The sequence below is a fragment of the Odocoileus virginianus genome, chromosome 6, assembly GCF_023699985.2.
Source record: "Odocoileus virginianus isolate 20LAN1187 ecotype Illinois chromosome 6, Ovbor_1.2, whole genome shotgun sequence".
Lineage (NCBI taxonomy): Eukaryota > Metazoa > Chordata > Mammalia > Artiodactyla > Cervidae > Odocoileus > Odocoileus virginianus.
The window spans coordinates 34,952,598-34,980,040 of record NC_069679.1 but is presented as its reverse complement, the minus strand read 5'-3'; the positions used below and the strand labels follow the sequence as shown (position 1 = coordinate 34,980,040).

The window sequence follows — 27,443 nt, the reverse complement described above, 5'->3', positions numbered from 1 at the left end:
TGTCAATTTCTTTCTCACTGTAATGATGGTAATTACATTAATAGAAGCAATATCAACTGTTTTGGGGGTTTTTATAAGTCTTTATTAACTATTTGGACAATTTTCTGAACCCTGGCACATACTTTTTCAGCTTTGTTTAGAGCCAGTGATTGTGAAGTAGCTCCTCTTGAGGAATAGCAGAAAGCTGTGTGAGGGTCACTAACACATACTGTTAACATCAAAAACCCAAATGTAATACTCTTGTACAATTGATATCCCCTATCATCTCACACGCTAGTAAAGTAAGGCTCAAAATTCTCCAAGTCAGGCTTCAGTAATACGTGAACCGTGAATTTCCAGATGTTCAAGCTGGTTTTAGAAAAGGCAGAGGAACCAGAGATCAAATTGCCAACATCCGCTGGATCATAGAAAAAGCAAGAAAGTTCCAGAAAAACATCTATTTCTGCTTTGTTGACTATGCCAAAGCCTTTGACTGTGTGGATCACCACAAACTGTGGAAAATTCTGAAAGAGATGGGACTACAAGACCATCTGACCTGTCTCGTGAGAAACCTGCATGCAGATCCGGAAGCAACAGCTAGAATTCGACATGGAACAACAGACTGGTTCCAAATCGGGAAAGGAGTACATCAAGGCTGTATATTGTCATCCTGCTTATTTAACTTATATGCAGAGTACATCATGAGAAACGCTGGGCTAAATGAAGCACAAGCTAGAATCAAGATTGCCGGGAGAAGTATCAATAACCTTAGATATGCAGATGATACTACCTTTATGGCAGAAAGTGAAGAACTAAATAGCCTCTTGATGAAAGTGAAAGAGGACAGTGAAAAAGTTGGCTTAAAGCTCAACATTCAGAAAACTAAGATCATGGCATCTGGTCCCATCACTTCATGGGAAATAGATGGGGAAACAGTGGAAACAGTGTCAGACTTTATTTTCTTGGGCTCCAAAATCACTGTAGATGGTGACTGCAGCCATGAAATTAAAAGACACTTACTCCTTGGAAGGAAAGTTATGACCAACCTGGATAGCGTATTTAAAAGCAGAGACATTACTTTACCAACAAAGGTCCGTCTAGTCAAGGCTGTGGTTTTTCCAGTAGTCATGTATGGATGTGAGAGCTGGACGGTGAAGAAAGCTAAGTGCCGAAGAATTGATGCCTCTGAACTGTGGTGCTGGAGAAGCCTCTTGAGAGTCCCTTGGACTGCAAGGAGATCCAACCAGTCCATCCTAAAGGAGATCAGCCCTGGGTGTTCATTGGAAGGACTGATGTTGAAGCTGAAACTCCAATACTTTGGCCACCTCATGCGAAGAGTTGACTCACTGGAAAAGACCCTAATGCTAGGAAGGATTGGAGGCAGGGAGGAGAAGGGGACGACAGAGAATGAGATGGCTGGATGGCATCACCGACTCGATGGACATGGCTGTGGGTAGACTCCAGGAGCTGGTGATGGACAAGAATGCCTGGCGTGGTGCAATTCATGAGGTTGCAAAGAGTCGGACACGACTGAGCAACTGAACTGAACTGAATTTTTATACTTATTATTTTTAATTGAGGTATAATTTACATGGAGTATGCAAGTATAAAATGTACATTTCAGTGAATTTATATATGTCCGTACATATATCTAGTCTTCCCATGTGGTGCAGTGGTAAATAATCCACCTGCCAATGCAGAAGACTCAGGTTTGTTCCCTGGGTTGGGAATATCCCCTAGACAAGGAAGTGGCACCCCACTCCAGTAGACTTACCTGGAAAATTCCATGGACAGAGGAGCCTGGCAGGCTACACTCCATGGGGTTGCAAACAGTTGGACACAACTGAGCACACATATACCTACGTAACCATCCAGTGAGAGAACATTTTTAGCACTCCAGTAGGCTTTTGTGTGCCTCTTCCCAATCAATAATCCTCATTCACTACTACCCAGTTGCAGGAAATTAGTTTTGCCTATTTTGAACATATATTACTGAAATTATATAGTAACCACTTATTTGTGTCTGTTTTTTCTGAACATTAATTTTAGATTCATCCATTTGGTTGCATGTATTAACAGCTTGTTCTTTTCCTTTTCTAAAATAATTGGGGGAGGGAGTAGTTCATGTTTATTAGTCTGTATAATGACTTAATGTTCTGTTTGAACATTCTTGAACATATTTGTTTTGGTATGCATAGATGTGCATTTTCTTGGGCATATACCCAGAGTGGAATTTCCGGGTCACAGAGTATTCACATGTAGAAATAACTAAAATGTCCATCATCTGATGAATGCAGTATGTCCATGCAATCTATACAATGCACAAAGAAGCGAGCTGCCTCCAATGAAGTGATTCACAAGAAATTACAAGGCTTCTTATATCACAGCACAGGTCTCAGGACTTCCCTGGTGGTCCAACGGTAAAGAATCTGCCTGCCAATGCAGGGGACACCAGTTCCATCCCTGGTCTGGGAGGATACCACATGCCTTGGGGCAACTAAGCCGCTGTGTCACAACTACTGAAACCTGCACACCTAGAGCCCAGTTCTCCATAACAAAAGAAGCCACTGTAATGAGAAGCCCTTGAGCCTCAACTGGGGAGCAGCCCCTGCTGGCCACAACTAAAGAAAGTCTGCACAAAGCAACAGAGACCCAGCACAGCCATAAATAAATAAATAGTATTTTTTTTAAAGTTACTAAGAGGAAATCTTGTAAATTCTCATCAAAAGAAAAATTAATTTTGTAATTATCTGTGGTGATGTCTGTTAACTAGACTTACTGTGGTGATCATTTTCCAACATATACAAATAAACATTATGTTCTACACCTGAAACTAATATAATATTATATGTCAATTACACCTCAATACAATTTTTTAAATAAATACATGATTTTTTTTCCTTGATGAATCTACTCAAGATGAATAATACTGTACCACTTGAGCAACCCCTTTAGGGATTAATCAAGTAAAGAAGGCTGTTCTGCCCAGATTGCTCTGCTTTGTGACCTTGTTAACTTTCTTGCTACCAGTCTATCAGCGATCACTTCTTAATGTATGTAATTCCCTCTTCCTTCTGTGCTTCTACTCTTTGGAAGATCATCAACAACAACAAAAAAAAAGAGTAAGCTTGTTAGAAATGCATATAAAATAGAATATAAAGGCTTTAAGACTGAATGTCTGATGTATGCAACTTTTTGGGGGATACACAGATCCTAAGGTATCTGTTTTGGTTTGTGTGTCAGTCCTCAGCTTTGATGCAGAGCGCTGGTGCTTGTTAAGAAAAATGACACCATGTGCAGCTTTACTACAATATGGATAAAATCTTCAATAAATTAATTTATACTTCTAATTTACATTAATGTTAACATATTCTATATAGATTTTGTGAAAAAATGCTACATTCAGCCTTCTCTGTTCTGAAATATGAGTATTTTAGAGTAGAATAAAACTGCAGAAAGATAATTACATTTTCACTGATGTGTAAATTTTCTGCCCTATATAAAACTAATGCATCTAGCAAGCTACAGAGGATGATGTGTTGTATTTTGGATAATCTAGTTTCATGAAAATGTTTGTGTTATTTACATATAACAATAATAAAAGCTCTAAGTAACCAAAGTCCAGTTATCTAGTAACAGTTGTTGGGAGTCCACCTGAAAAAGCAGAATAGCCATTAAATTTACAATTATGAAAATCACATAGGAATTTAATAAATTAAAAAAGGCAGAATCTCAAACGTATATCCAACTTTGTTTATACCAAAGTACATATATGTATGGAGAAGGAAATGGCAATCCACTCCAGTATTCTTGCCTGGAGAATCTCATGGACAGAGGAGCCTGGCAGGCTACAGTCCATGGGGTCGCAAGGGTCGGACACAACTTAGCAACTAAACCACCACCACCATCATATATATGTATATGCAAGAATATATACATATACACATTTATACACAACTAAACAAAGAGTTGCTCTAATTTACTGTGATGTTACAATTCTGTCTACAAAAATAAAACTCAAATAAGCTTCAAGAACTGGAATGATCATTAACTTCTTTATAGGCTGGATGTTCAAATCCCAACAATTCTGATTATTATTTAGATTCATCCGTCTCTGAAGCAGTTTATATCAATAACATAAAGTAGAAAAAGAAGCATAACAACCACACCCACACATATAAAAAAAACTGTTAACTTTTAGTTTCACAGTACAAACATCAGCTTAAAGTACATGCAAAAGCCTTTTAATCAAAGAAACATTTAGAATTACTTAAATCACAAGGCATTTACTGTTTCAGCTTTCTATCATTCAAACTGGAGAACTCCTCTATTTATCCTTTAGATATCAGCACCACTAGATTAAAAAAGATCACTCTGTGTTTTTTTTAAACAATACAGAAAAACGATCAGAAGTTCTAATTAATTTATGATCTCTGGTGGGGGTGGAAAACATGACACGCAATTACGTCCAAGATTTTCTTTTCCCTTTTATTGCTGACAAGACAAAGTCCAAAATCTGTACTGTGACCCACGGCCAATCAAGATCAGGCTCTGCTCACATCTCCAGCCTTACTTCCCACTGCACCTTATCCAGATAAAAGGCTAAAGGTAGAATAAGGAACACTGTTTATAATATCTTCCACTGTGATTTTACTCTAAATTTCAAAAATATACCTTTCAAAATTAAAATGAAAAATTATTAATCAATCAGCCAATGCTTTCCCTCCTTCAGTTCAATTCAGTTCAGTTCAGTCGCTCAGTCGTATCTGACTCTGCAACTCTATGGACTTGTAGAAGGCCAGGCCTCCCTGTCCATCACCAACTCCCAGATTCCACCCAAACTCATTTCCTTTGAGTCGGTGATGCCATGCAACCATCTCATCCTCTATCATCCCCTTCTCCTCCTGCCCTTAATCTTTCCCAGCATCAGGGTCTTTTCAAATGAGTCAGCTCTTCACATCAAGTGGCCAAAATATTGCAGTTTCAGCTACAACATCAGTCCTTCCAATGAACATTCAGGACTGATTTCCTTTAGGATGGACTGGTTAGATCTTCTTTGCAGTCCAAGGAACTCTCAAGAGGCTTCTCCAACACCACAGTTCAGAAGCATCAATTCTTTGGCGCTCAGCTTTCTTTATAGTCCAACTTTCACATCCACACATGACTACTGGAAAAATCATAGCCTTGACTAGAAGGACCTTTGTTGGCAAACTAATGTCTCTGCTTTTTAATATACTGTCTAGATTGGTCATAACTTTTCTTCCAAGGAACAGGCATTTTTTAATTTCATGGCTGCAGTCACCATCTACAGTGATTTTGGAGCCCAAGAAAATAAAGTCTGACACTGTTTCCCATCTATTTCCCATGAAGTGATGGGACCAGATGCCATGATCTTAGTTTTCTGAATGTTGAGCTTTAAGTCAACTTTTTCACTGTCCTCTTTCACTTTCATCAAGAGGCTATTTAGTTCTTCGCTTTCTGCCATAAGGGTGGTGTCATCTACATATCTGAGGTTATTGATATTTCTCCCGGCAATCTTGATTCCAGCTTGTGCTTCATTTAGCCCAGCGTTTCTCATGATGTACTCTGCATATAGGTTAAATAAGCAGGATGACAATATACAGCCTTGATGTACTCCTTTCCCGATTTGGAACCAGTCTGTTGTTCCATGTCGAGTTCTAACTGTTGCTTCCTGACCTGCATACAGATTTCTCAGGAGGCAGGTCAGGTGGTCTTGTAGTCCCATCTCTTTCAGAATTTTCCACAGTTTGTGGTGATCCACACAGTCAAAGGCTTTGGCAACAAAGCAGAAATAGATGTTTTTCTGAAACTCTCTTGTTTTTTTTCTATGATCCAGCGGATGTTGGCAATTTGATCTCTGGTTCCTCTGCCTTTTCTAAATCCAGCTTGAACATCTGGAAGTTCATGGCTCATGTACTGATGAAGCTTGGCTTGGAGAATTTTGAGCATTACTTTACTAGCGTGTGAGATGAGTTCAATTGTGCGGTAGTTTGAGCATTCTTTGGCATGGCCTTTCTTAGGGATTGGAATGAAAGCAGACGTTTTCCAGTCCTGTGGCCACTGCTGAGTTTTCCAAATTTGCTGGCATATTGAGTGCAGTACTTTCACAGCATTGTCTTTTAGGATTTGAAATAGCTCAACTGGAATTCTACCACCTCCACTAGCTTTGTTTGTAGTGATGCTTCCTAAGGCCCACTTGACTTCACATTCCAGGATGTCTGGCTCTAGGTGAGTGATCATATCATCGTGATTATCTGGGTCATGAAGATCTTTTTTGTATATTCTTGCTGTGTATTCTTGCCACCTCTTCTTAATACCTTCTGCTTCTGTTAGGTCCATACCATTTCTTCCCTTTATTGAGCCCATCTTTGCATGAAATGTTCCCTTAGCATCTCTAATTTTCTTAAAGAGATCTTTAGTCTTTCCCATACTATTGTTTCCCTCTATTTCTTTGCACTGAGGAAGGCTTTCTTATCTCTCTTTGTTCTTTTTTGGAACTCTGCATTCAAATTTCCCTCCTTACCTCTCAGAAAATCCCTGGAGAATAAAGTTAGTCCAGCTAGAAACTAGACAGTGATACCTGAAGAAAAGATTACTGGCCATCATTTTATACCTTATATTTCTTTTCTTGGTAGAAGTATAATTAAATTGAATGTCAGTGATTATTACCTTTGGAATTAGGAATTAATTCTTATGTCCTTTTAAACCTTGTATTTTTCAAGCATGTAATATTTCAACTGTACACTTAACCAGTACGTAGTGAAACTACATGACACATACTGGAAGTGTCAGTCCGGGATGTCCTAGATCTGGGCTCTAGTTCCAACTCTGTGGCAAGCTAGTTTATCTTACCTTGACCAAATCACTTAATTTCTAATTTCTTTCATTTCAAAATGACGTAGTTTAGATTAGATAATGCCAAAGTTCCTTAGAGGTCCCAAACTTAAGAAAGATCTTAAGTTTTGTTGCTCTGGACTTTTATTCATTTACTTATTTGTTTTTGGCTTCACTGGGTCTTCATTGTTGCACACGGGCTTTCTCTTATTGCAGCAAGTGGGGGCTACTCTTTACTGTGGTGTGGGCTTTTCACTGTGGTGGCTTGTCTCGTGGAGTATGGGCTTCAGTGTGCACACGCTTTAGTAGTTGCAGCACTCAGGCTTCGGTAGTTGGGCTCTAGTGCAAGGGCTTAGTAGCTGTGGCGCCTGGACTCAGCTGCCCTGCAGCGTGTGGAATCCTCCCAGACCAGGGATCAAACCTGTGCAGGCAGGTGGATTCTTAACCAATGGAACACCAGGGAAGTTTGAGCTGGACTTCATATAACTCTAAGTTATCATGAGATTTTGGGGGCAAATCCCACTCTTATCTCACAGCAAACTCACAGCCATCTTTTTCACATAAGTGCTGACAATGTAGTTGTCAGACTTAAAATTGTAGAATAGGATTCTTGAATCAAAGTAAGATTTTTTGTTCAATTCATTGCTTATTCGATTTAATGTTAAATCTTGATTCTGTTAACCAGCCACTGCATTAGCTGCCCCACCTCAAGCATTGTTATGTGAGGATTTCATTAGCATGTTCTTTCAAGGATCTCCATAACATTCACAGGTGAACTGGAATAGAACCAAAATAGAGAGCTCTACTGTTTAGCATCTGTGATGATAATGATTCAATTTTCTTTGGTGAGGTTGGCAAAACAACTACAAATCTCTTCAACTATCTTTATTAGCTAGTTCATATTTCTGTCTTCTCAAATACTACAAAAGCTGTCAAAATACTACAGAAAGCTGTCAAATTCTTTCCTGAATAAAAATATATGATGTATAGAGACTTCTGGTTTAACATGACAGATAGAATTTAGGCATTTCACCCTATGCCTTTCCAAAAGCCCAATGAAATGCCAAAAGGAAGAAAACAGAACAAGTAAAATAGATGGGAAAAAGGCAGACTAGAGATGTCAACATTTTGGAAGTGAGAAGTAAATAAATAGCCAAAATAGTAACTGACTTAGTAGATCTGAGAAAGCTAACACGTATGTACTGCAGAATAATTTAATGTAAAGATCACCTAATCATATTGACAGAAATTCTACAATTCTGTTGGTAACTTGAGAGGAAGAATTAATAAAAGATATGTAGATAATGAAGAAAAAATTTTTAAAAAGTCAAATATTAGTACTTTTTAATTCTAAAGGAAGAAGGAATGCGAATAGTACTAGGAAGGAAATACAACAGTGCTCTCATAGCTCAGCTATGAATGCTATGTCCAAAACCATAACACTATAAACGAAGAAAAACGTTTTAACCAAATGTATGACATAAATATATTGGGAGAATGTGAGGAGTGTATATATGTGACTGGGGATGTTAAGTATGAGAAAAATCAATAAACAATATCTAATACTGGAAAAAAAATATTTAGAAAAAAGGAGGTATCTAGAGGACATTGTTTACACTTGATGTTAGCCAAAAACCTGAGAAGTAATAGAGGACATTGTTTAAAAAGTTGAAATGCTTAACTGTAGGGATTAGGCTTTTAAAACTGACACATGGTTATTTTCATTAAAATTATATTATTAAAAAACACATATCTCCAGATTATCTCCAAAATATACATGCAGCTCAATATCAAAAAAACAAACAACTCAATCAAAAAATGGGCAGAAGGCTTAAACAGACATTTCCACAAAGACAACAAACCGATGGTTAATAGACACATAAAAAACTGGTCAATCTTCTTATTATTAGGGAAAGACAAATCAAAACTACAATGAGGTATCATCTAACATCAGTCAGAATGGCCATCATTAAAAAAATCTACAAACGATAAATGCTGGAGAGGATATGAAGAAAAGAGAAACCTCTTACACTGTTGGTGGGAATGTAAACTGATACAGCCACTATGGAGAACAGTATGGAAATTTCTTAAAAAACTAGAAATAAAACTACCATATGACCCAGCAATCCCACTACTGGGCATATACCCTGAGAAAATCACTATGCTAAAAGACACATGTACTCTAATATTCACTTCAACAATATTTACTATAGTCAGGATACAGAGGCAACCTAGATGTCCCCTGACAGATGAATTAATAGAGAGGCTATGGTACACATACATAATGGAATATTATTCAGCCATAAAAAGCAACAAATTCAAGTTAGTTCTAGTGAGGTGGATGAACCCAGAGCCTGTTATATTGTGGAAAACAAATGATACAATTAGTTACAAACTTATGAAGTGGGAACCTAAATAATTCTTTCTGAGGGGGAGAAAAATGTTTTGTCAGACTTACAACTTACTATAAAACATACACAAATGTACACACATACATATTTCCAAAGAGATAAAGCACATGGGACAAATATTAACAACTGCTAAATCTAAGTATTATTATGTATACTTACTATCACATCCTTTTTAGTTGTTTGTAAAAATTTGAAAATTTTCTTCATATAAGTTGGAAAAAAATAAAACAAAAATTTAAACAATGTTTTGTACTATATATACAAACCAAGTGCTCATTATGCATCAATCGCTGTCTTAGATGATTATATACACTATCTAAATGTTATCTCCACAACAAATCTGTAAGTAGATATTATTATTACCCTATTCTTATGGAGAAAAAAAGAAATTTGGAGAGGCAGTCTGACTCCAGAACTCTCTCTTTAAACCACTTGAAGAAGAAAATAATAACAAGACTCTAAAACTTGTTTTGGGGACTAGTGGTCCAGTGGTTAAGACTCTGCCTTCCAATGCCAGGAGTGCAGGTTTGATCCCTGATCGGTGAACTAAGATTCCACATGCCACAGAGTGTGACCAAAAATTAAAAGAAACAAATGAGTAAATAAATAAAGCTAGTTTTTAGTTTGCTGTACCCATAGACCCTAAAAACCTGCAAATTTATAGGGAAACTTAAACAATGTTGTAAAAGCACAGATAAAATTGCCCCTTACTACCTATGGGGAATTGGTTCTAGGACCTTCATGGATACTAAAATCTGTGGCTATGGATGCTCAAAGCCCTTATCTATAATGGCATATATTATTTGCATATAACCACCTAGGTACATCCTCTGTATACTAGATCTAGATGTCTAGAATACTTATTACATCCAGTACAATGTTAATGCTATGTAAATAATTGTAAATACAATGTAAATTCTATGTAAAATTCCACATGCACAGGGCAAATTCAAATTTTGCTTTTTGGAACTTCATGGCATGGGACCACTTCTCCCCAGAACATTTTCCACCCCTGGTTGCTGGAATCCAAGGAGGAGAGACCTGTGGGCATGGAGGGCTGACTGTGTATCAGTTTTTCTGTTTTGCTGACTGGCTTGGTTCTGGGCTGATATAATTTTCATGTGTTCGAAATGCTAAGATTTCCTAAGAAACTATGACTATAAAACTATACATTTGATTTTACAATGATTTTATTTTCACCTAGAGAAGAAATATTTTTAAATCTTGTTTTATCTTAAGCCTATATTCTTTCCCATGAATGCTTTCAAAAAATTTTTAACACAACAGAACCATACCTTTTAAACAAAATCTTACTGGAAACTCAGTATAAAGGTAACAGAGGGATGTTCTCCTCTCTTGATTTTGTGGGATGCAATATGAAACCAAATGCTTTATATAATATGCAATCGTAAACTGTAATGATCACAACTGCCAAAAACAGAACTGACTGGTAATAGCTGAAGTTACAAATTTCAATTTAAGTTCATTAGTGATAGTTAAGTAGTCCAGATAAGGACAGAACAATATGCAGAGAAGTTGCTGTGTACACTCTATAGTCACAGAAATAAGTGTCTTATTTTAGAAGGGAAGAGTGTGTCACAGGAAAAGTTGATACCCTTGGACAATTTATGTCTGTCAGAAACATCCTTCTGTTCTAACATACTTTTGCATATTTCACCAGACAGCAAAGATGAAAGAGAACAAAATTGTGCCTCCATTTTCTTGTGTGTAAGAAAAACATTCTTTAACAATATCCTACTTCAAAAAGACAGTATAAAAATCATTAGTAAAACTTATATGCCAGACTGTTTAGTCTAAAGGGTCTCCCATAAACATAGGTACATACCTATTAGGATATGAAATCACCAATCTACTTATTTTTGCAACTAAGAAGGAAAAAAGGCTGTGATTTGTAGACCAGGGACATATATTTTCTAAGTCCTAGAGGAATACAGTAATTTTTAACAAATGTTTACACGATTCTTTCCAGTTGATTCAGCAAAAGACTCAAAACTTAAAAAAAAAAAAAAGAAAAAGTCCACAAAATATTTCCCCATATTGTTTCACAGTGAACAAAAAAACAACCTGCAGATATGTTTCCACTCCTTCATGTCCTCCTACCTTTTATCCACAATCATCCTTCATCAATCTTCCTTTCTCAAACCTTCAAAATTCCCCTTTCTATTGAGGCAATATATATAGGTAAGACTCCACAGAAATAATCTTTCCATTGAAAAACATGCAAAGGCCACAAAGGATTATAAGAAGAGATATAAATAAATGTGTAAAGATGTTTAACCTCACCCATGAGCACATACAAATTTAACTAGATACCATTTTCCCCCGTCAGACTGGCATAGATGAAAAGATTCTCAATAATGTTTAAGGTTTCTGTAGTAGAGAAACAAATACACACACATACTCATTCACACATACAGACTCACACAGAAAGTTAAGGGAAATCAGGGAAATTATCTTTCTGGAGGGCAAATTGACAATATGTAACAAGATCACAAATATGTATGTATTTCTGACATAGAAAGTACATTTCCAGGACTTATCCTAAGAAAATAATCAACGAAGTTTGGACTACAAGGACGTCTTTATTACAAGCATCTATAAGGATGTTCAGTATAGTATTATTTATAATTTAAAAATAGAAATAATTTATCTGTATATTAAGACCGGCTTATAAACTACTGTACTGTATATGTGTAGATTGTGTCAGTCGTGCAGTCGTATCCAACTCTTTGCAATCCCGTGGACTGTAGCTGCCAGGGTCCTCTGCCAATGGAATTCTCCAGGCAAGAATACTAGAGTGGGTTGCCATTTCCTTCTCCAGGGGGTCTCCCCAACCCAGGGATTGAACCTGGGTCTACTGCATTGCGGCAGATTCTTTACCATCTGAGCCACCAGGGAAGTCCAATAAATTACTAACTACAGACATTAAAACTGCATGATCTGTAAGCTGACACAAAAGTTCATGCTGTATTAAGTGATTAAAAACAAGTTTATAGCACAGTTTGACTGCATTTCTAATATATGTCCTGATAAACATTTTCTAATTCTGGAAAATTAAATTAATTAAACAAAATTAGTGGCTATCTTTGGAGATGCCAAAAAAAAGGAGAATTTTTTTTTAAAAATATGCCTTTAAAGGCACATTTTTTTGCTTTGCTTTTTGTTTATTGCTTTTTCCCCCCCTGGTTACAAAATACATGCATTCATAAAAAAAGAAAAGGAAGGAAAAAAGGAATCATCAGAAATATATAAAAAGAAGTAAAAGACCAAAGGCTGTAATAATTAGCTTCTTCTGTTTAACCTTAGGGCACAAGGCTGTGCTTAACGCTCCAACCCTCTAGAAACTCTTCTTTTGACTTTTCAACTTCTCTGTTCTTGAGGCTCTCCCTCTTCTAGCATCCCTTAAATGCACCCTCTTTCTCCCACTCACACAAGCTCCACATCATCTCATCACTCATGATTGTATGTTCATTAACACCTACATAGTGATGATTTCTTAATCCCTATCTGAAGCCTAAACTTTTCTATGTCTCAGAGTCATATTTGTGCCTATGTGCTGCACACTCCTCAGAGTCAATATATTCACCAAGTCTAACTACTTGTCTTCCCCACTGCCTACTCTGGTCCTGTGTTTCCTACCTCTGGTAAAGGTTTCCTCATTCACTTGGTCTTCCCAACCTGGCAAACTCAGCCATCTTTGACCCTTTCCCCTAAAATAACTGGCAAACATATCCTGCCTACAGACTACTTCTAAAATCTCTCCCTAATTCGTCCCTTCCTCTGCATCTCAGTGCCCTATTTTCAGGGCTAAGGCAGGCCCAGTCACCTCTGACCTGGACTACGTAGGTACCCGTTGTATGTCATACACATAAAAGGAATTAAGAATATGAATACATATGAGAATATCAATAAAGCAAATTACTACCATCAAGCATATCTTGAAGTAGAGAGATGAAGGAACGTAACTCAAAGTGACGAGTACCACAGTGAGAGCAAAAATCCACAACCTCTTTACTAGCTGATCTAATTTTATACTGGGAATTATCTTCCTAGAATACAAAACAGATAATGTCTGGTTTCATAAAACCCTTGATGGTTCTGCTCCACTGCCTACAGGATAAAGTCCACATGCTTTAATACCACGCAAACACTTCACATTCTGGTCCCAACCTATCTCACAGCCTCATCTATTACTTGTCTTTCACTTCACATCCCACAACCCAGTCATGTATAGCTGTTGCTGCTCTGACACTATGCGAAACACTTTCACAGCACATAGAGCTAACACGTTCTGCTGGTGGAGACTCCTTCTTCCTTGTGCTCACCACTGAAGTCCTATCCTACTCTCAATCAAATAACACGCTTCTGTGAAACTTTCATTAACCTTCTCTGCCAGTGTCGTTTTTACATAATCTACCATAATACTTATCACTTTATGCTGTAATTTGTTTTTCTCTTTCTACCACTAGTCAGTGAGATTCTTTTTTTTTTTAATTGTAGTTGATTTATAATATTATGTTTGTTTCAGGTATACAGCAAAGTGATTCAGTTATACATATATACATACATTTTTTTCAGATTCTTTTCTTTCATAGGTTATTTCAAGATATTGAATAAAGTTCACTGTTCTATACAGTAAATCTTTATTGATTATTTTATATATAATGGTGTGTATATGTTAATCCTATACTCCTAACTTATCTTTCCCCCCAGATTGTGAGATTCATAAGGATACCTTGTTATCCTCCATGTCTTTCCTAAAGACTAGCAAGATGGTAAATATCTAAGAAGTGTTTGTTAAATGGATTATACGGAGGAAACAGATTTACAGAGGACCAAAATACATTGATCATCACCTTTTTGGGGAGGGTTCTCTGTCTGGAATCCAAGAGTCTATCTAAACGTTAAGGCCACTACCCACCATGACCCCCTCCTACCAGGAACCCAAAGTCGCTCATGTTGCCCCTGCCCCTCTGCTTCCTATTCATCTGGCTGTCACTTCATGCATGCCACAAATAACAGCAGCAAATAATACAGATAGAATCCCCTCCTCTCCCAGGGGTTTATATTCAAGTATAAGGAGAGACAATTAACGGGTAAACATATATTAATAAAATAACTTTGGACAGTGATCAATGTGATGAATAAAGTGAAGCAGTCTGATGGGATAGAAGGAGGCTAGGGAAAAATGTACTATTTTAAATGGAGGTGGAAAGAAGTCACAGCAGATTTCTCTGAGTCAGTAACATGAAAGCTGAGGCCTGAGGAATGAGAAGCAATTAGCTAAGCAAACTTTTGAAGAAAGAATTCTACAGACATAAGGAATTGTAGGTGTAAAAGCTCTGAACCATGAACACAACTGATTATTTGAGGGACAGAAGGGACAGTGTAGCTAGAGAAAGAAATGAATTTGGAGAAGAAAGCACAGCCCTGTAATGGTAGCCTGGGTGGAGGCCTATCTGCACCTTCTTGAGTTCAGAATTTTCCAGTTTACACCTTCTGTTATCTGCATAGTCCCCTACTTACTAATATCACAGAAAGAGGGCAATATAGCACACCCTATTGTCAGGAAGATATCAAATGATTCTGAACGTTCCTTTTCTTGTTTCTGTCAATAAAAAGTATTCCCAGATACAATGCCCTAACAGTAATGGTCCCAGAGCAAATGAAAACCTCATCGGCACACAGAATAAAACCACTTGAAAAGAAAGATGAGTTCTTTCTACTGACTACAAGGCAAGTCAAAATGAGACCCATCATAATTACCCTAGCTTCATTACAGGAAATAAAACACAACACTTTACCAGTCTGAGAATATACATAGGCTATAAATTTATCCTTTGACTTGAATAGATTTTTCCATTTTTGTGTAAACATAAAGATGATATGTACAAATCCAGACTCAAGTAACTAAACAAAATACATTTCCAGTTTTCACTGACCAAAATTTTCCTTCATCCTTATAGAAACTAAACAATTTTATGCTGTTTTGAGAAAGCATGAATTTATATACATTATAAACTGACTCTCAGCAGTAATTCTGTGGATGTTTATGTTATCATCTATTTAATTCAAGTACTACTGTGTTGCTAGAGCAAAGTCAATCCATTATATAAATGAATATTCACAAACCTAGCTGCTAAAGCAACTCAACAGTTGATAGGAACTCAAGCAGTGTGAAATTACACATCTTACTCCTATTCTCAGTAGCATCTGCTGGCTTAGCTAACCCGAACATGAACACATCACTAAATATAAAAAGGCTTTCATTATCTTAGGCAGGTCTTAAAATTCCAGGCTGCTAGTCTTCTAGTGGTAAAAATAAATTCATTCTCAGCATCCCTAAATTCAATTCTGCACCCAGTGATCTCTGGCTAGCGCAGCTGAATCTCTGTATGGGGGGATGAGAAGATATTTTTCAATCTTCTTTTGAAAAATCATCAGAAGTAGCAGAGGTAATCAACAAAAATCATCTTAAGCTCCCATGCTCTGTTCCCTCAGAGGGCAAAGCCTCTTACAATAGGTCTTCATAAAATATACAGCCTCAACAGCTATGAAAAATAAGAAAACATTTTAGCCTAAAAAAGGATCTGTCACAATCTCTAAGCTGATGACATCATAAATTTATCTTTCATTTTCTCTTCTGCATTCACCTAGAGAAGGTCATAAAAAGTATCTAAATAACCAATGTACCTTCTTCCCAATTTCACATCTTCAAATTGGTTGATTTTATCATTATTCATCATCTCACACATAAATTAATTCTCAAAATAAAAAATTCTCTCCTTGGTTGGGAAATAAAAAATTGCAAAGTTTCTCCTTGGAGCTCTAGCTTAGTCCTGATACTGGAACTTCCAGGAAGGAAGGTAAACACAGTATCAGTTGAAAAACCTCTCTAAACACTGATATATCTCCTTGCAGAGCAAGTATGGGATCACTAGTAAGGACTTACTCTTCCTTTACTAGGGGCAGAGTCTGAATTAAAATAAAGCCTTAATAAACCTTCTCAAAATGTGACTCAAGGACCAACAGCATCTCAGTCAACTGGGAGTTTGTTAAAAAGAACACAGGGCTCTATCTCTCCAATCAACTAAATCAGAATCTTCATTTTACTGTTACCTGCATGTGGATCTCCCTCCATCATAAAATCTCAGCACTGGCAGAAAATATTAAATCCTATCACACACATAGAGGGATGAACCTTGCATACCAATAAGACCTGACAATGACTAAAGTCACCTTCATGAATTCTTCAGTTCTTTTAACAACAGTTCCTCATTATAAGAACATCTTATAAAATTATAAACTGCGTGTCTTGAAACACATCAAAGCTTATTACAGCTTCTGCTGTTGCTGTTAGTCTAAACCAATAAGAACCAAGTTCTTACCTAATCTGAGCTCTCCGAAGTTCCCACACCCTATCTTCTTGCCAACCCTGAAGTTGGGTCCCACCATAAGAACCCCAGAGGATGTTGAGCCGGATGGTCGGGAACAATGTTCTCTCCTTTGTGCCATGGGTTTAGTTGCCCGTTGTCTTTCATCCTTTTCCCTACTAGGATGGTCCATGATCCTACACGACAGTGTCTCTGCACAAGTAATTGGATCTGTACACGTCTCTTCAATACAAAAGTGTGGCCGAATAAACTGTCGTCAGAATAAGGTAAGGAGTTCTTTTGGCACCATATTTACGTTTTTATTTCCAGAAGATGAAAAACCATTGATTAGTTCTTGTAGGATACGTAGTCTGTAGATCTCAAGCATAGGAGAACATTGTGTAACCTAGGTAAAAATAAAAAAAGCATACAGTTAAAAGTTGTATTTTAAAAACAAATTAAGAGCGTTACCACTAACTAGAATGGATCCTATCCAGAACTATGCAAAGTGGATAGCTTCCTAAAATGGATTTTGGTTTTATATCCTCCAAAAGTTTAGCCATCTGGACTAGTAATTTACCTGGTAAAACACATTCAGTATGCTACAGACCATGGCAATTAAGGGAACACACAACCCTTTAACATAAAATGCTTTCTTCTGGTATTTTCATATTACTCAAAGGAAAGTTATTTGTTGGCTTTTTCATCACTGGCTAACAAAAATACGGTGGGGTTCCACTAAGTTAAATAAACTGAGGGCGATTAAAAGCTCTTCTTTTTAATTTGGACAGAATCTATCAGAAATGAACCCATTCTCTACCCACTGTCTCCCTCCTCCATCCCCACCATTTATCAAGCACTGACAACAATCACAAAATCCAAGTTACTGATTGACACAGTGTATGAATGTGCGTGCTCAGTCGCTCACTTGTATCTGACTCTTTGTGACCTCATGGACTGCAGCCCAGTGGGCTCCTCTGTTCATGGAATTTTTCAAGCAAGAATACTAGAGTTGGGTTGCCATTTGCTCCTCCAAAGGATCATTTCAATCCAGGGATCGAACCTGTGTCTCCTGCATCTCCTGCATAGGCAGGTGGATTCTTTACCCCTAAGCCACCTGGGAAGCCCACAAGCAACTAACACCTCCAGAGGCACCACTTCTATAAAGGCCTTTCCAAAACCCTAGTGCCACAAAGTAGTTCAACACTAAATCTCTGGAAAGCTCAGCTTTTGGTCTAGGTTCCATTGTGGACTGAGTATAAATGACAGAATGACTGAAGTAGATCCTTTGCACGACCTCCAAGTGAAAATGAATTTGAGAAACAAAAAATCTTAAAACTCATCCATTTCAGAACTCTCCAGTTTCTCAATTCAGGACTAAGCCCAAGACAAAGTTTACAATGAGGTAATTTCAACACTAATTTTTTAAAATCTAAGTGATTTTCCTTAATAAAAGAATATTCTGTTGTCACAGAATATTGTGTCACAGCAATCACAGACTAAACACATAATTTTATTTCACTTTCATTAACGATTTACCTTAACATTTTAAGGAAGAAGAAAATTAGAACTGCTTGGTTATTATTACACATTATAAAAGAAAGTAAGTAGGTCTAGACTGTATAAGCTTCTTACAAACACCACTAATTCCCTACTACAGGAACAGACACAAACCTGTGAGCTGAATTTACAAATGGGCACATGATCCCAGAATACAAGGTTTACTTCATTATAGTAGTTAAACTGTTTATTTTCATCTTTTCTGTTTTTCTTTCCATTATTAATACTGCATAATGACTTTATGCTTCGGTAATGCTAACAATCATTACAATGTATTTCCCCGAACTCAGGAAATGATGTATCTACTTTCATAAAACATATTCTGTTAAGGTAAAAAAGCAGGGTGGTAAGAATAGGTCAACAAGTACTGGGCTTCCTACGTGAACAACATTATGAATTTATATTTCTTATTACTTTCTCTTATTACAACTTAATCTAATAGCCTTCAATTATTTCTGTTGTCTACCCAAGGTCCCTCAAACAAGATGAGTAAAGAAAGAGAAATGGGGAATTCCCTGGAGGGCCAGTTGTTAAGACTTGGGGATTTCACTGCCGAGGGCGCGGGTTCAATTACTGGTTAGGGAACTAAGATCCTGCAATCCTTGCAATGTGACCATAAAAAGAGAGAGAGAGAGAAACACAATTTAAGATGTTTTATTTAAACAATCCCATCTTAACAGGTGGTCATATGTCTCTATATGAAAAACTGTCAGGCTATATATACTCTCTTCCCTTATATCATACATTTTTCTGAGAACAGGTAAAGGATGTTTTAGCCTGTCCAGACACTTTTGACCAATGAACTAATCCCCTAAAGCTTCATCAATTATCATTGGTATAATAGTCTCATTTGTAAGATTTGGAAAACTGTACTACCTTGTCTATTACTCTTTGTATTTTTCATTTGTGTTCACTTTTTCCCCTGATTTAGAACTTGTTATTATTTTAGATTCTCATATACTGGCATTGTAAAAAATGAGGAACATATTTAAATTTTAAAGTCAAAACACACACATTCTTTGTTGATAGTCATGACAGGACTTTGTTAAGCTTCTAAATCTCTCTCTCCTGATGTAATTTACAGATGAAATTGTTTATGAGTGTAGCTGTATCATACGGTAAGAGTATGTTTAAAGAATCTCCAAAGTGAGAGATTCTTCTATTCTATTCTTCTATTGTTTCTTCATTAATACAAGTGGGCTTGGGTCCTAATGCTTGCAGCCTCCTGGTCACAAATTTCAGCATCAGGTATCACTTCCCATATCAGTGTCCAAAACAGAAATGAAAGAGCAATAGCAAGATTTTCTCATCATGCATCTCTTTTTTTGGTGAAGATGAAAATTCTTTGCAGAGCCCCCAGCAAAATTCCCCTTGTATAGAAAGTTGACAACAAAAAGTGCCTGTAACAAATCTGAAATTCCCCCTGTAAGCTCCTCAAAGAATGAGATCAAAGCCTAATATGATGTTTAGAACACAGGATCAATTTCAAGGGCAGTATGGGTTTCCCTGGTGTCTCAGATGGTAAAGAATCTGCCTGCAATGTGGGAGACCTGGGCTCGAACCCTAGGTCAGGAAGATCCCCTAGAGGAGGGTATGGCAACCTACTCCAGCACTCTTGCCTAGAGAATCGCCGAGGACAGAGGAACCTGGAAGGTTGCTGTCCATGGGGTTGCAAAGAGTCGGACATGAATGAACAATTATCTATCTATCTATCTATCTATCTATCTATCTATCTATCTATATATATATATATATCTCACACCCAAAGAAAGTATTCAGTAAGCATTCAGTAAAAATGATAGCTGCACACGTGAATGTGCTTGCATGTGTGCTTAAAAGAACTATCAAAAATAATGGCAATTTTTAAAAGTATACTAAAATTTAAGTAAAAACAAAATGCTTATACTCATTCTAACTTTTTTTTTTTAAGGGACACCAATAAGACTCTCACTTTAATTAACCTAATGAATGATCAAAATCTTTTTATTTAACCAAAATACATTATGGGAGTGCTATTACTGAAGGGAAGAACAAAGTTTACAGATTCTCATTTTGGTTAGTTTTTTTTTTTTTTTTTCCCTGGGAGAAGGAAGAATTTATTACTTGCAGCAAGTAAGAAGAACACTGAAGATCTTTCTCAAAGAAGTGTCTTGGTTCTGGTATTAATTTTTCTTTTTTCCACAAATTCCAATTATTAACTTCTCCCATTCCTACTATTCCAACTCTCAATGATCAATATATTCCCACCTGATAATTATGTTTTCCAATTTTATTGCTATACAACTGATACACATTAGTCATATATTAGTATTAGTTTACAGTATACAACATGATTAGATATAGGAATGTATTACAAAGTAATTATCAGAAGAAGTCAGCATCCATCACCAGACAGATTCAACTTTTTCCTTATAATAAGAACTTTAAAAATCTACTCTCTCTTAGCAACTTTGATATATACAACACAGTATTGTTAACCACAGATCCCATGCTGTACCCACCCCAGAAATTATTTATCTTGTAACTGAAAGCTTGTATCTTTTAATTTACCTTCAGCATTTTGCAGCCCCTTTCCCTACTCTCATCTCTGGCTACATCAGTCTGTTCTCCTTTTCTATGATTCCACAGATAAGATCACACAGTATTTGTATTTAGCAGTTTGACTTATTTCATTAAGCATAATGCCATACTATTGCAAACGACAGGATTTCGTTTTTATGGCCGAAAAATATTCCTCTCTCTCTGTGTTACTGTTGCTGTTTAGTCACTAAGTCATGTCCAACTCCTTTGTGACCCCATGGACTGTGGCCCACAGGGCTCCTCTGTCCATGTGATTTCCCAAGCAAGAATACTGGAATGGATTACCATTTCCTTCTCCAGGGGATCTTCCTGGCCCAGGAATTAAACCCACGTCTCCTGCACTGAAGGTGGATTCTTTACCACCAAGCTATCTGGAAAGTCCCTGTATGTGTGTCAGGCAGGTGGTTATTCATTTATCTGTTGACAGGCACGTAGGTTGTTTCTACATCTTGGCTATCGTAAATAATGCTGCAAAGAACATGGGGGTGCAGGTATCTCTAAGATAACGATTTTCTTTCCATTGGATATATACTGAACAGAAAGTGAAAGTCGCTCAGCCGTGTCCAACTCTTTGCAAGCCCATGGACTATACAGTCCATGGAATTCTCCAGGCCAGAATACTGGAGTGGGTAGCCATTCCCTTCTCTTTACCAGCTGAGCTATCAGAGAAGCCCTATACCCAACAATGGGACCTTCATACTGCTTACCACAGTGGCTACACTAATTTACATTACCATCAACAGCACATAAAGGTGCACTTTTCTCCAGTCTTGCCAACACTTATTTCTGATGACAGCCATAATGGGTATGAAGTGATATATTGTGGGTTTGACTTGCCTTTTCCTAATGATGTTGAGCTCCTTTTCAACATGATGCTGGCCATTTGTATGTCTCCTTTGAAAAAAATGTCTATTCAGTTCCTTTGCCCATTTTAAAATCTGATTTTCTTCCCTGAGTTGTATGAGCTTTTAAAAAATGTATTTAAGATATTAATCCCTTATCAGATACTTGATTTGCAAATATTGTCTCCCATTCTATAGGTTGACTCTTCATTTTTTAATAAATGTTTATTTATTTTTGGCTGTGTTGGGTCTTAGTTGTGGCATGTGGGATCCAGAGCAGGTAGGCCCTGTAGTTGTGGCATGCGGGTTCAGTATTTGAAACAAGTGGGCTTAGTTGCCCCATGGCATGTGGGATATTAGGTCCCTGATGAAGAAACAAACCTGAATCCCCAGCATCGGAAGGTGGATACTAAACCACTGGACCACCAGGGAAGTACTGACTCTTCATTTTATTGACGGATCTCTTTGTTATGCAAAAGCTTTTTAGTTTCATATAATCCAGCTTGTTCATTTTTGCTTTTGAGGCATTTGCTTTAGGTGTCAAATCTAAAAAAAAAAATCACTGCTAAGACCAATGTTAAGGTGCTTATGCACTATGTTTTCTTTTAGGAGCTTTATGGTTTCAGATCTTATCAAATCTGTAATCCATTTTTTAAAAATATTTTGGCCATGCTGCATGGCACGTGGATCTTATCTCCCCGACCAGGGATCGAACCTGTGTCCCCTGCATTGGAAATGTGGACTTTTAACCACTGGACCGCTAGGGAAGTCCCTCAAGTCTATAATCCATTTTGAGTTTTTGTGTACAGTTTAAGACAGGGATACAGTTTTCCCACTACCACTTATTGAAAAGACTATCCTGTTTCCATTGTATATTCTCAGCTCCCTTGTTGGAAATTAATTGGCCATATATGCATAGGTTTACCTCTGGGATCTCTATCCTGTGCCTCTGATCTATGTGTCTGATTTTATACCATCATACTGTTTTGATCACTGTAACTTCTGTATTATAATTTGAAGTCAGGAAATGTGATACTTCCAGTTTTATTGTTCCTTCTCAAGATTGCTTTGGCTCTTTGGGGTCTTTTGTGTTTCATACAAACTTTGGGATTGATTTTCTTCTATGAAAAATATCATTGGGATTTTGATAAGGATTGCATGGAATCACATAGTATGAACAATTTAACAATATTAATTCTTCCAGTTAATGAGTACAAAATATCTTTCCATTTATTTATATGTGTCTTTGTATTGTGTCTCAATTTCTTTCAATGTCCTATAGTTTTCAATGTACATATCTTTTACTTCGCTGATTAAATTTATTCCTAGGTAGTATTTATTATTTTGATGTACTCATCAGTATCAGTTCAGTTGCTCAGTCATGTCTGACTCTTTGCAGCCCCATGGACTGCAGCATGCCAGGCCTCCATGTCCATCACCAACTCCCGGAGCCTACCCAAACTCATGTCCACTGAGTCGATGATGCCATCCAACCATCTCATCCTCTGTCGTCCCCTTCTCCTCCTGCCCTCAATCTTTCCCAGCATCAGGGTCTTCTTCGCATGAGGTGGCCAAAGTATTGGAGTTTCAGCTTCAACATCAGTCCTTCCAATGAACATTCGGGACTGATCTCCTTTAGGATGGACTGGTTGGATCTCCTTGTAGTCCAAGTGACTCTCAAGAGTCTTCTCCAACACCACAGTTCAAAAGCATCAATTCTTCGGTGCTCAGCTTTCTTTATAGTCCAATTCTCATGTCCATGCATGAGTACTGGAAAAACCATAGCTTTGACTAGACGGACCTTTGTTGGCAAAGTAATGTCTCTGCTTTTTAATATGTTGTCTAGGTTGGTCATAACTTCTCTTCCAAGGAGTAAGCGTTTTTTAATTTAAGGGCTGCAATCAAAATCTGCAGTGATTTTGGAGCCCAAGAAAATTAAGTTAGCCACTGTTTCCCCATTGATTTGCCATGAAGTGATGGGACTGGATGCCATGATCTTAGTTTTCTGAATGTTGAGCTTTAAGCCAACTTTTTCACTCTCCTCTTCCACTTTCATCAAGAGGCTCTTTAGTTCTTTTTCACTTTCTTCCATAAGGGTGGTGTCGTCTGCATATGTGAGGTTATTGATATTTCTCCCAGGAATCTTGATTCCAGGTTGTGCTTCATCCAGGCCAGTGTTTCTCATGATGTACTCTGCATATAAGTTAAATAAGCAGGGTGACAATATACAGCCTTGATGTACTCCTTTTCCTATCTGATGTACTCACAGATGGGATTTTAAAAATTCCTCAGATAGTTCATCATTGAAACCCAATAAACTTTTGCATACTAATTTTGTACGTATCCTGCAACTTTACTGAATTTGTCAATTAGTTCTGATAGTCTTTTGGTGGTATCTTTAGGGTTTTCTACATGTCGTACTGTGTCACTTGCAAACAGTGACAGTTTTACTTCTTCCTTTCCAACTGGGAAAGCTTTGAGAGTCCCCTGGCAGTCTAGTGGTTAGGATCTGGGCTTTCACTGCTGTGGCCCAGGTTCAATCCCTGATCAGAGAACCGAGATCCCGTAAGTAGTGCAGCACAGCCAAAGAAAGAGAAAAAAGCAGCAGCAGCCTTTTATTTCTTTATCTTGCCTAACTGCTCTGGTTAGACCTTCTAATATTAACATACGCTGATTTCTCTTTTGATTTTTCCTTAGTAGCATGTTGTTTAATCTCAAGATATTTATGAATTATCCAATTGGCTTCTTGCAATTGACTTCTAATTTCATACCACTGTGGTCAGAAAAGATGCTTAATATTATTTCAATCTTCTTAGCTGAGGGTGTGCCAAGATCTTCCAGTGTCCCAAAGAGGGGATCTCAGTCAGCACCTAGATGCAGGCTGACTAGAAGCTGGACCATCCACAGGAGCTTTTGAAGTATGTAGGTAGATCTTTCAGGGAGAGACTGGGGACTGGGCTTTTTAGTCAGCTCCCTCAGAGCTAGTTAGCAGACAGTTAGGTAAGAACTGTTTATTTGTTACAGTCCTGTGGGACCCAGGAACGGAAGTTAAACAGGGGTGCATCCCCTAAGATGCAGCCACAAGAGCCAGGACAACAGATGAGTACAACTCATAACAGAGAGACACCAGAGACACGAGAGACACGAGAGACACCAGACGGAGAATGTGGACGGGATGCCTGCCAGCCCCCCAAGTCTATGGAGCACTGTGGTCTGTCCCTAGATGTGAGGTGAACTAGAAGCTTAACTCTTATGCAGCAGTACTTTGAATATGCAAACAGTCCTCCTTCAGGGAAAGACTGTGAGATGGGTATTTCTGTCTTCTGTCTCTGCACTGAATTCTGGGGGACAGCCATGGCAAGAACTATTAAAAACTATTTCCCTGTTTGCTATAGTCTTCAGGGTCCCAGAGACACAAGCTTCACTGGTTTTCAGAGCCAGGTGTTTTGGGGGCCATCCTTCAGGTCAAAGACTAAAACATTGGGGTACTACAGGTTGGGTCCAACCCCTTCACGCCTCACAAGCTGGGATTTTTAAGTTCTCTCCTGACTGTGTGTTGTGTGCTGGGGGTGGGTTTTTTGGAAAGAGTTTATCTCAGTTTTTCTGATTCTTTTTGCCGTGGGTTTTTCCTCATTTGCCCAACGTACAGGAGTTACTCATCCAGTTTTTGTATTCCTTTCAGAGGATATTCTTCTGTGTACAGCTCTAAGATTTGGTGTCTTTGGGAAGAGATGAGTTCAGAAGCCTCCATCTCACAGTGGAACCCAGACCAAGCCCACCTAACAAGTTTTACTCCTTCAGTATCTCACAATTTTTCATATCTCCCCACTTAGAAAAATTTTTTTACTACCATTTAAGAAACAAACTCTCATCCAGTTATTTTTGTGAGCACTGGCAAACTGATTCTAATTATTATATGAAAAAGCAAAAGACCCAGAATAGCCAACATACTATTGAAAGAAAAGAACAAAGTTAAAAGACAGACACTACTCAACTTCAAGACTCATTATAAAGCTATAATGATCACTAATCAGTGTTGTATTGGAAAAAAGAAAAGACAAATAAATCAATGAAACAAAATAGAAAGCCCAAATCAAATACACACAAATACAGTCAAACTGTTCCCAGACAAAGGATCAAAGGCAATTCAGTGGAGGACTGTCTTTTCAACAAGTAGTGCTGGAACAAATGGATGCTATATGTAAAAAAGTGAATCGAGATACAGATTTTACCTGTCACAAAAATTAACTCCAATCACAGAGTCAAACATAAAACACAAAAACTGTGAAATTACTAGAAGATACTACAGAAAAATATCTAAGTGACCATGGGCTTGGCAATGATTTCTTAAATATACCAATAAAAGTGTGATCTATGAAAAAGAAGATTGATAAGTCGAACTTAATAAAAACTAAAAACTTCTGTTTTGCAAAGTGACTCTAAAGAAAACGAAAAGACAAGTTATAGCCTGGGAGAAATATTCACAAAACACATAACTGAAAAAAGACTGTTATCCAAAATACACAAAAAACTCTTAAAGCAATAAGAAACAATCCATTTCAAAAAAGGGCAAAAGATTAACAAATCCCTCACCAAAGAGAGACAGATCACAAATGAGTATATGAAAAGATGCTCAACATAATACACTACGACGCAATTATCTCACAGTAAATTAAAATGAGATGCCACTACAAACTTCTTAGAATGATGAAACCCCCAAACGCTGACAACACCAAACACAGGTGCAACAACAGGAACACTTGTTCACTGCTTCTGGGAATGCCAAATGGTACAGACACTTGGAAGACAGTTTAGAAGTTTCTCACAAAACTAAACATACTTTCACTACATGATCCAGAAATCCTAGGTCTTTATTCAAATGAACTAACAACTTAAATCCATACAAAAACTTTCACGTGAAAGTTTACAGTTGCTTTATTTGAAACTGCCAAAAACTGGAAGCAATCAAGATGTACTTCAATAGGTGAGTGGATAAATAGACTGTGGTATAACTACGCAATGGAATATTATTCAGTGATAAAAAGAAATGAGGTATCAAGCCACGGAAGGACAAAGAGGAAACAAATGAATACTGCTAAGTGAAAGAAGCCAATCTGAAAAGAATATGCATATTCCAACTATGTGACATTCTGAAAAAGGAAAAACTATTGAGATTGTAAAAAATATATCAGTAGTTTTCAAGGATTAGTGGGGTGGAAGGATGAACAGGTGAACCACAGAGGATTTTCAGTGCAACAGTAACACTTTGTATGATATTGTAATGACAGGCACATGTCATTATGTGGTTGTCAAAACTCATGTAACACACAACACAGGACTGGACCCTAATGCAAACTATGGATTTTAGTTAATAAAAATAAATCCATACTGACTAATCAGGTATAAAAGTTGTATGTTTAACACTAATGCAAGGGAAAAATACTTACTAAACAGGAAAAAATGGGAAGGGGGTATTGTGAGGGAGTATATAGAAATTCTCCACATTTTCTGTTCAATTTTTATGTAAACCTAAAATTGTGCCTAAAAATCTATAAAAATATAGTCTTTAAAATAATAATAATTCCATCTAAAATAGCATCAAGAAAACTATAAGTACTTATTAACATATTTTATACAATGTACAAAATTTATATTCAAAAGTATAATATACTACAGAAATAAAGATCCGAATAAATAGATATACTGTATTTACAGATTGGAAGACTCAATATATTGATAGCTGTGATGTTAACTTTCCCCAAACTGACAGGTTTAATGCAATCCATATAAAAATCAGTATGGAATTTTTATACATATTAACA

General features: G+C 37.2%; 1 protein-coding gene across 8 annotated transcripts in view; it reads right to left on the bottom strand.

The window, feature by feature from the left end:
- The window catches only part of CSNK1G1 (casein kinase 1 gamma 1), a 108,529-nt gene extending 91,694 nt beyond the window's left edge, over positions 1–16,835 (bottom strand). For all 8 annotated transcript variants that reach the window (XR_002311846.2, XR_002311847.2, XM_020882374.2 and 5 more), the window contains exon 1: positions 16,655–16,835. Coding sequence is in view for 6 of the 8 variants with exons in the window: in XM_020882374.2 (XP_020738033.1) it covers positions 16,655–16,832 (178 nt within the window). In the remaining 2 variants the exon portion in view is untranslated. The remainder of the gene's footprint in view (positions 1–16,654) is intronic.
- Between the last annotated feature and the right edge of the window lie 10,608 nt (positions 16,836–27,443).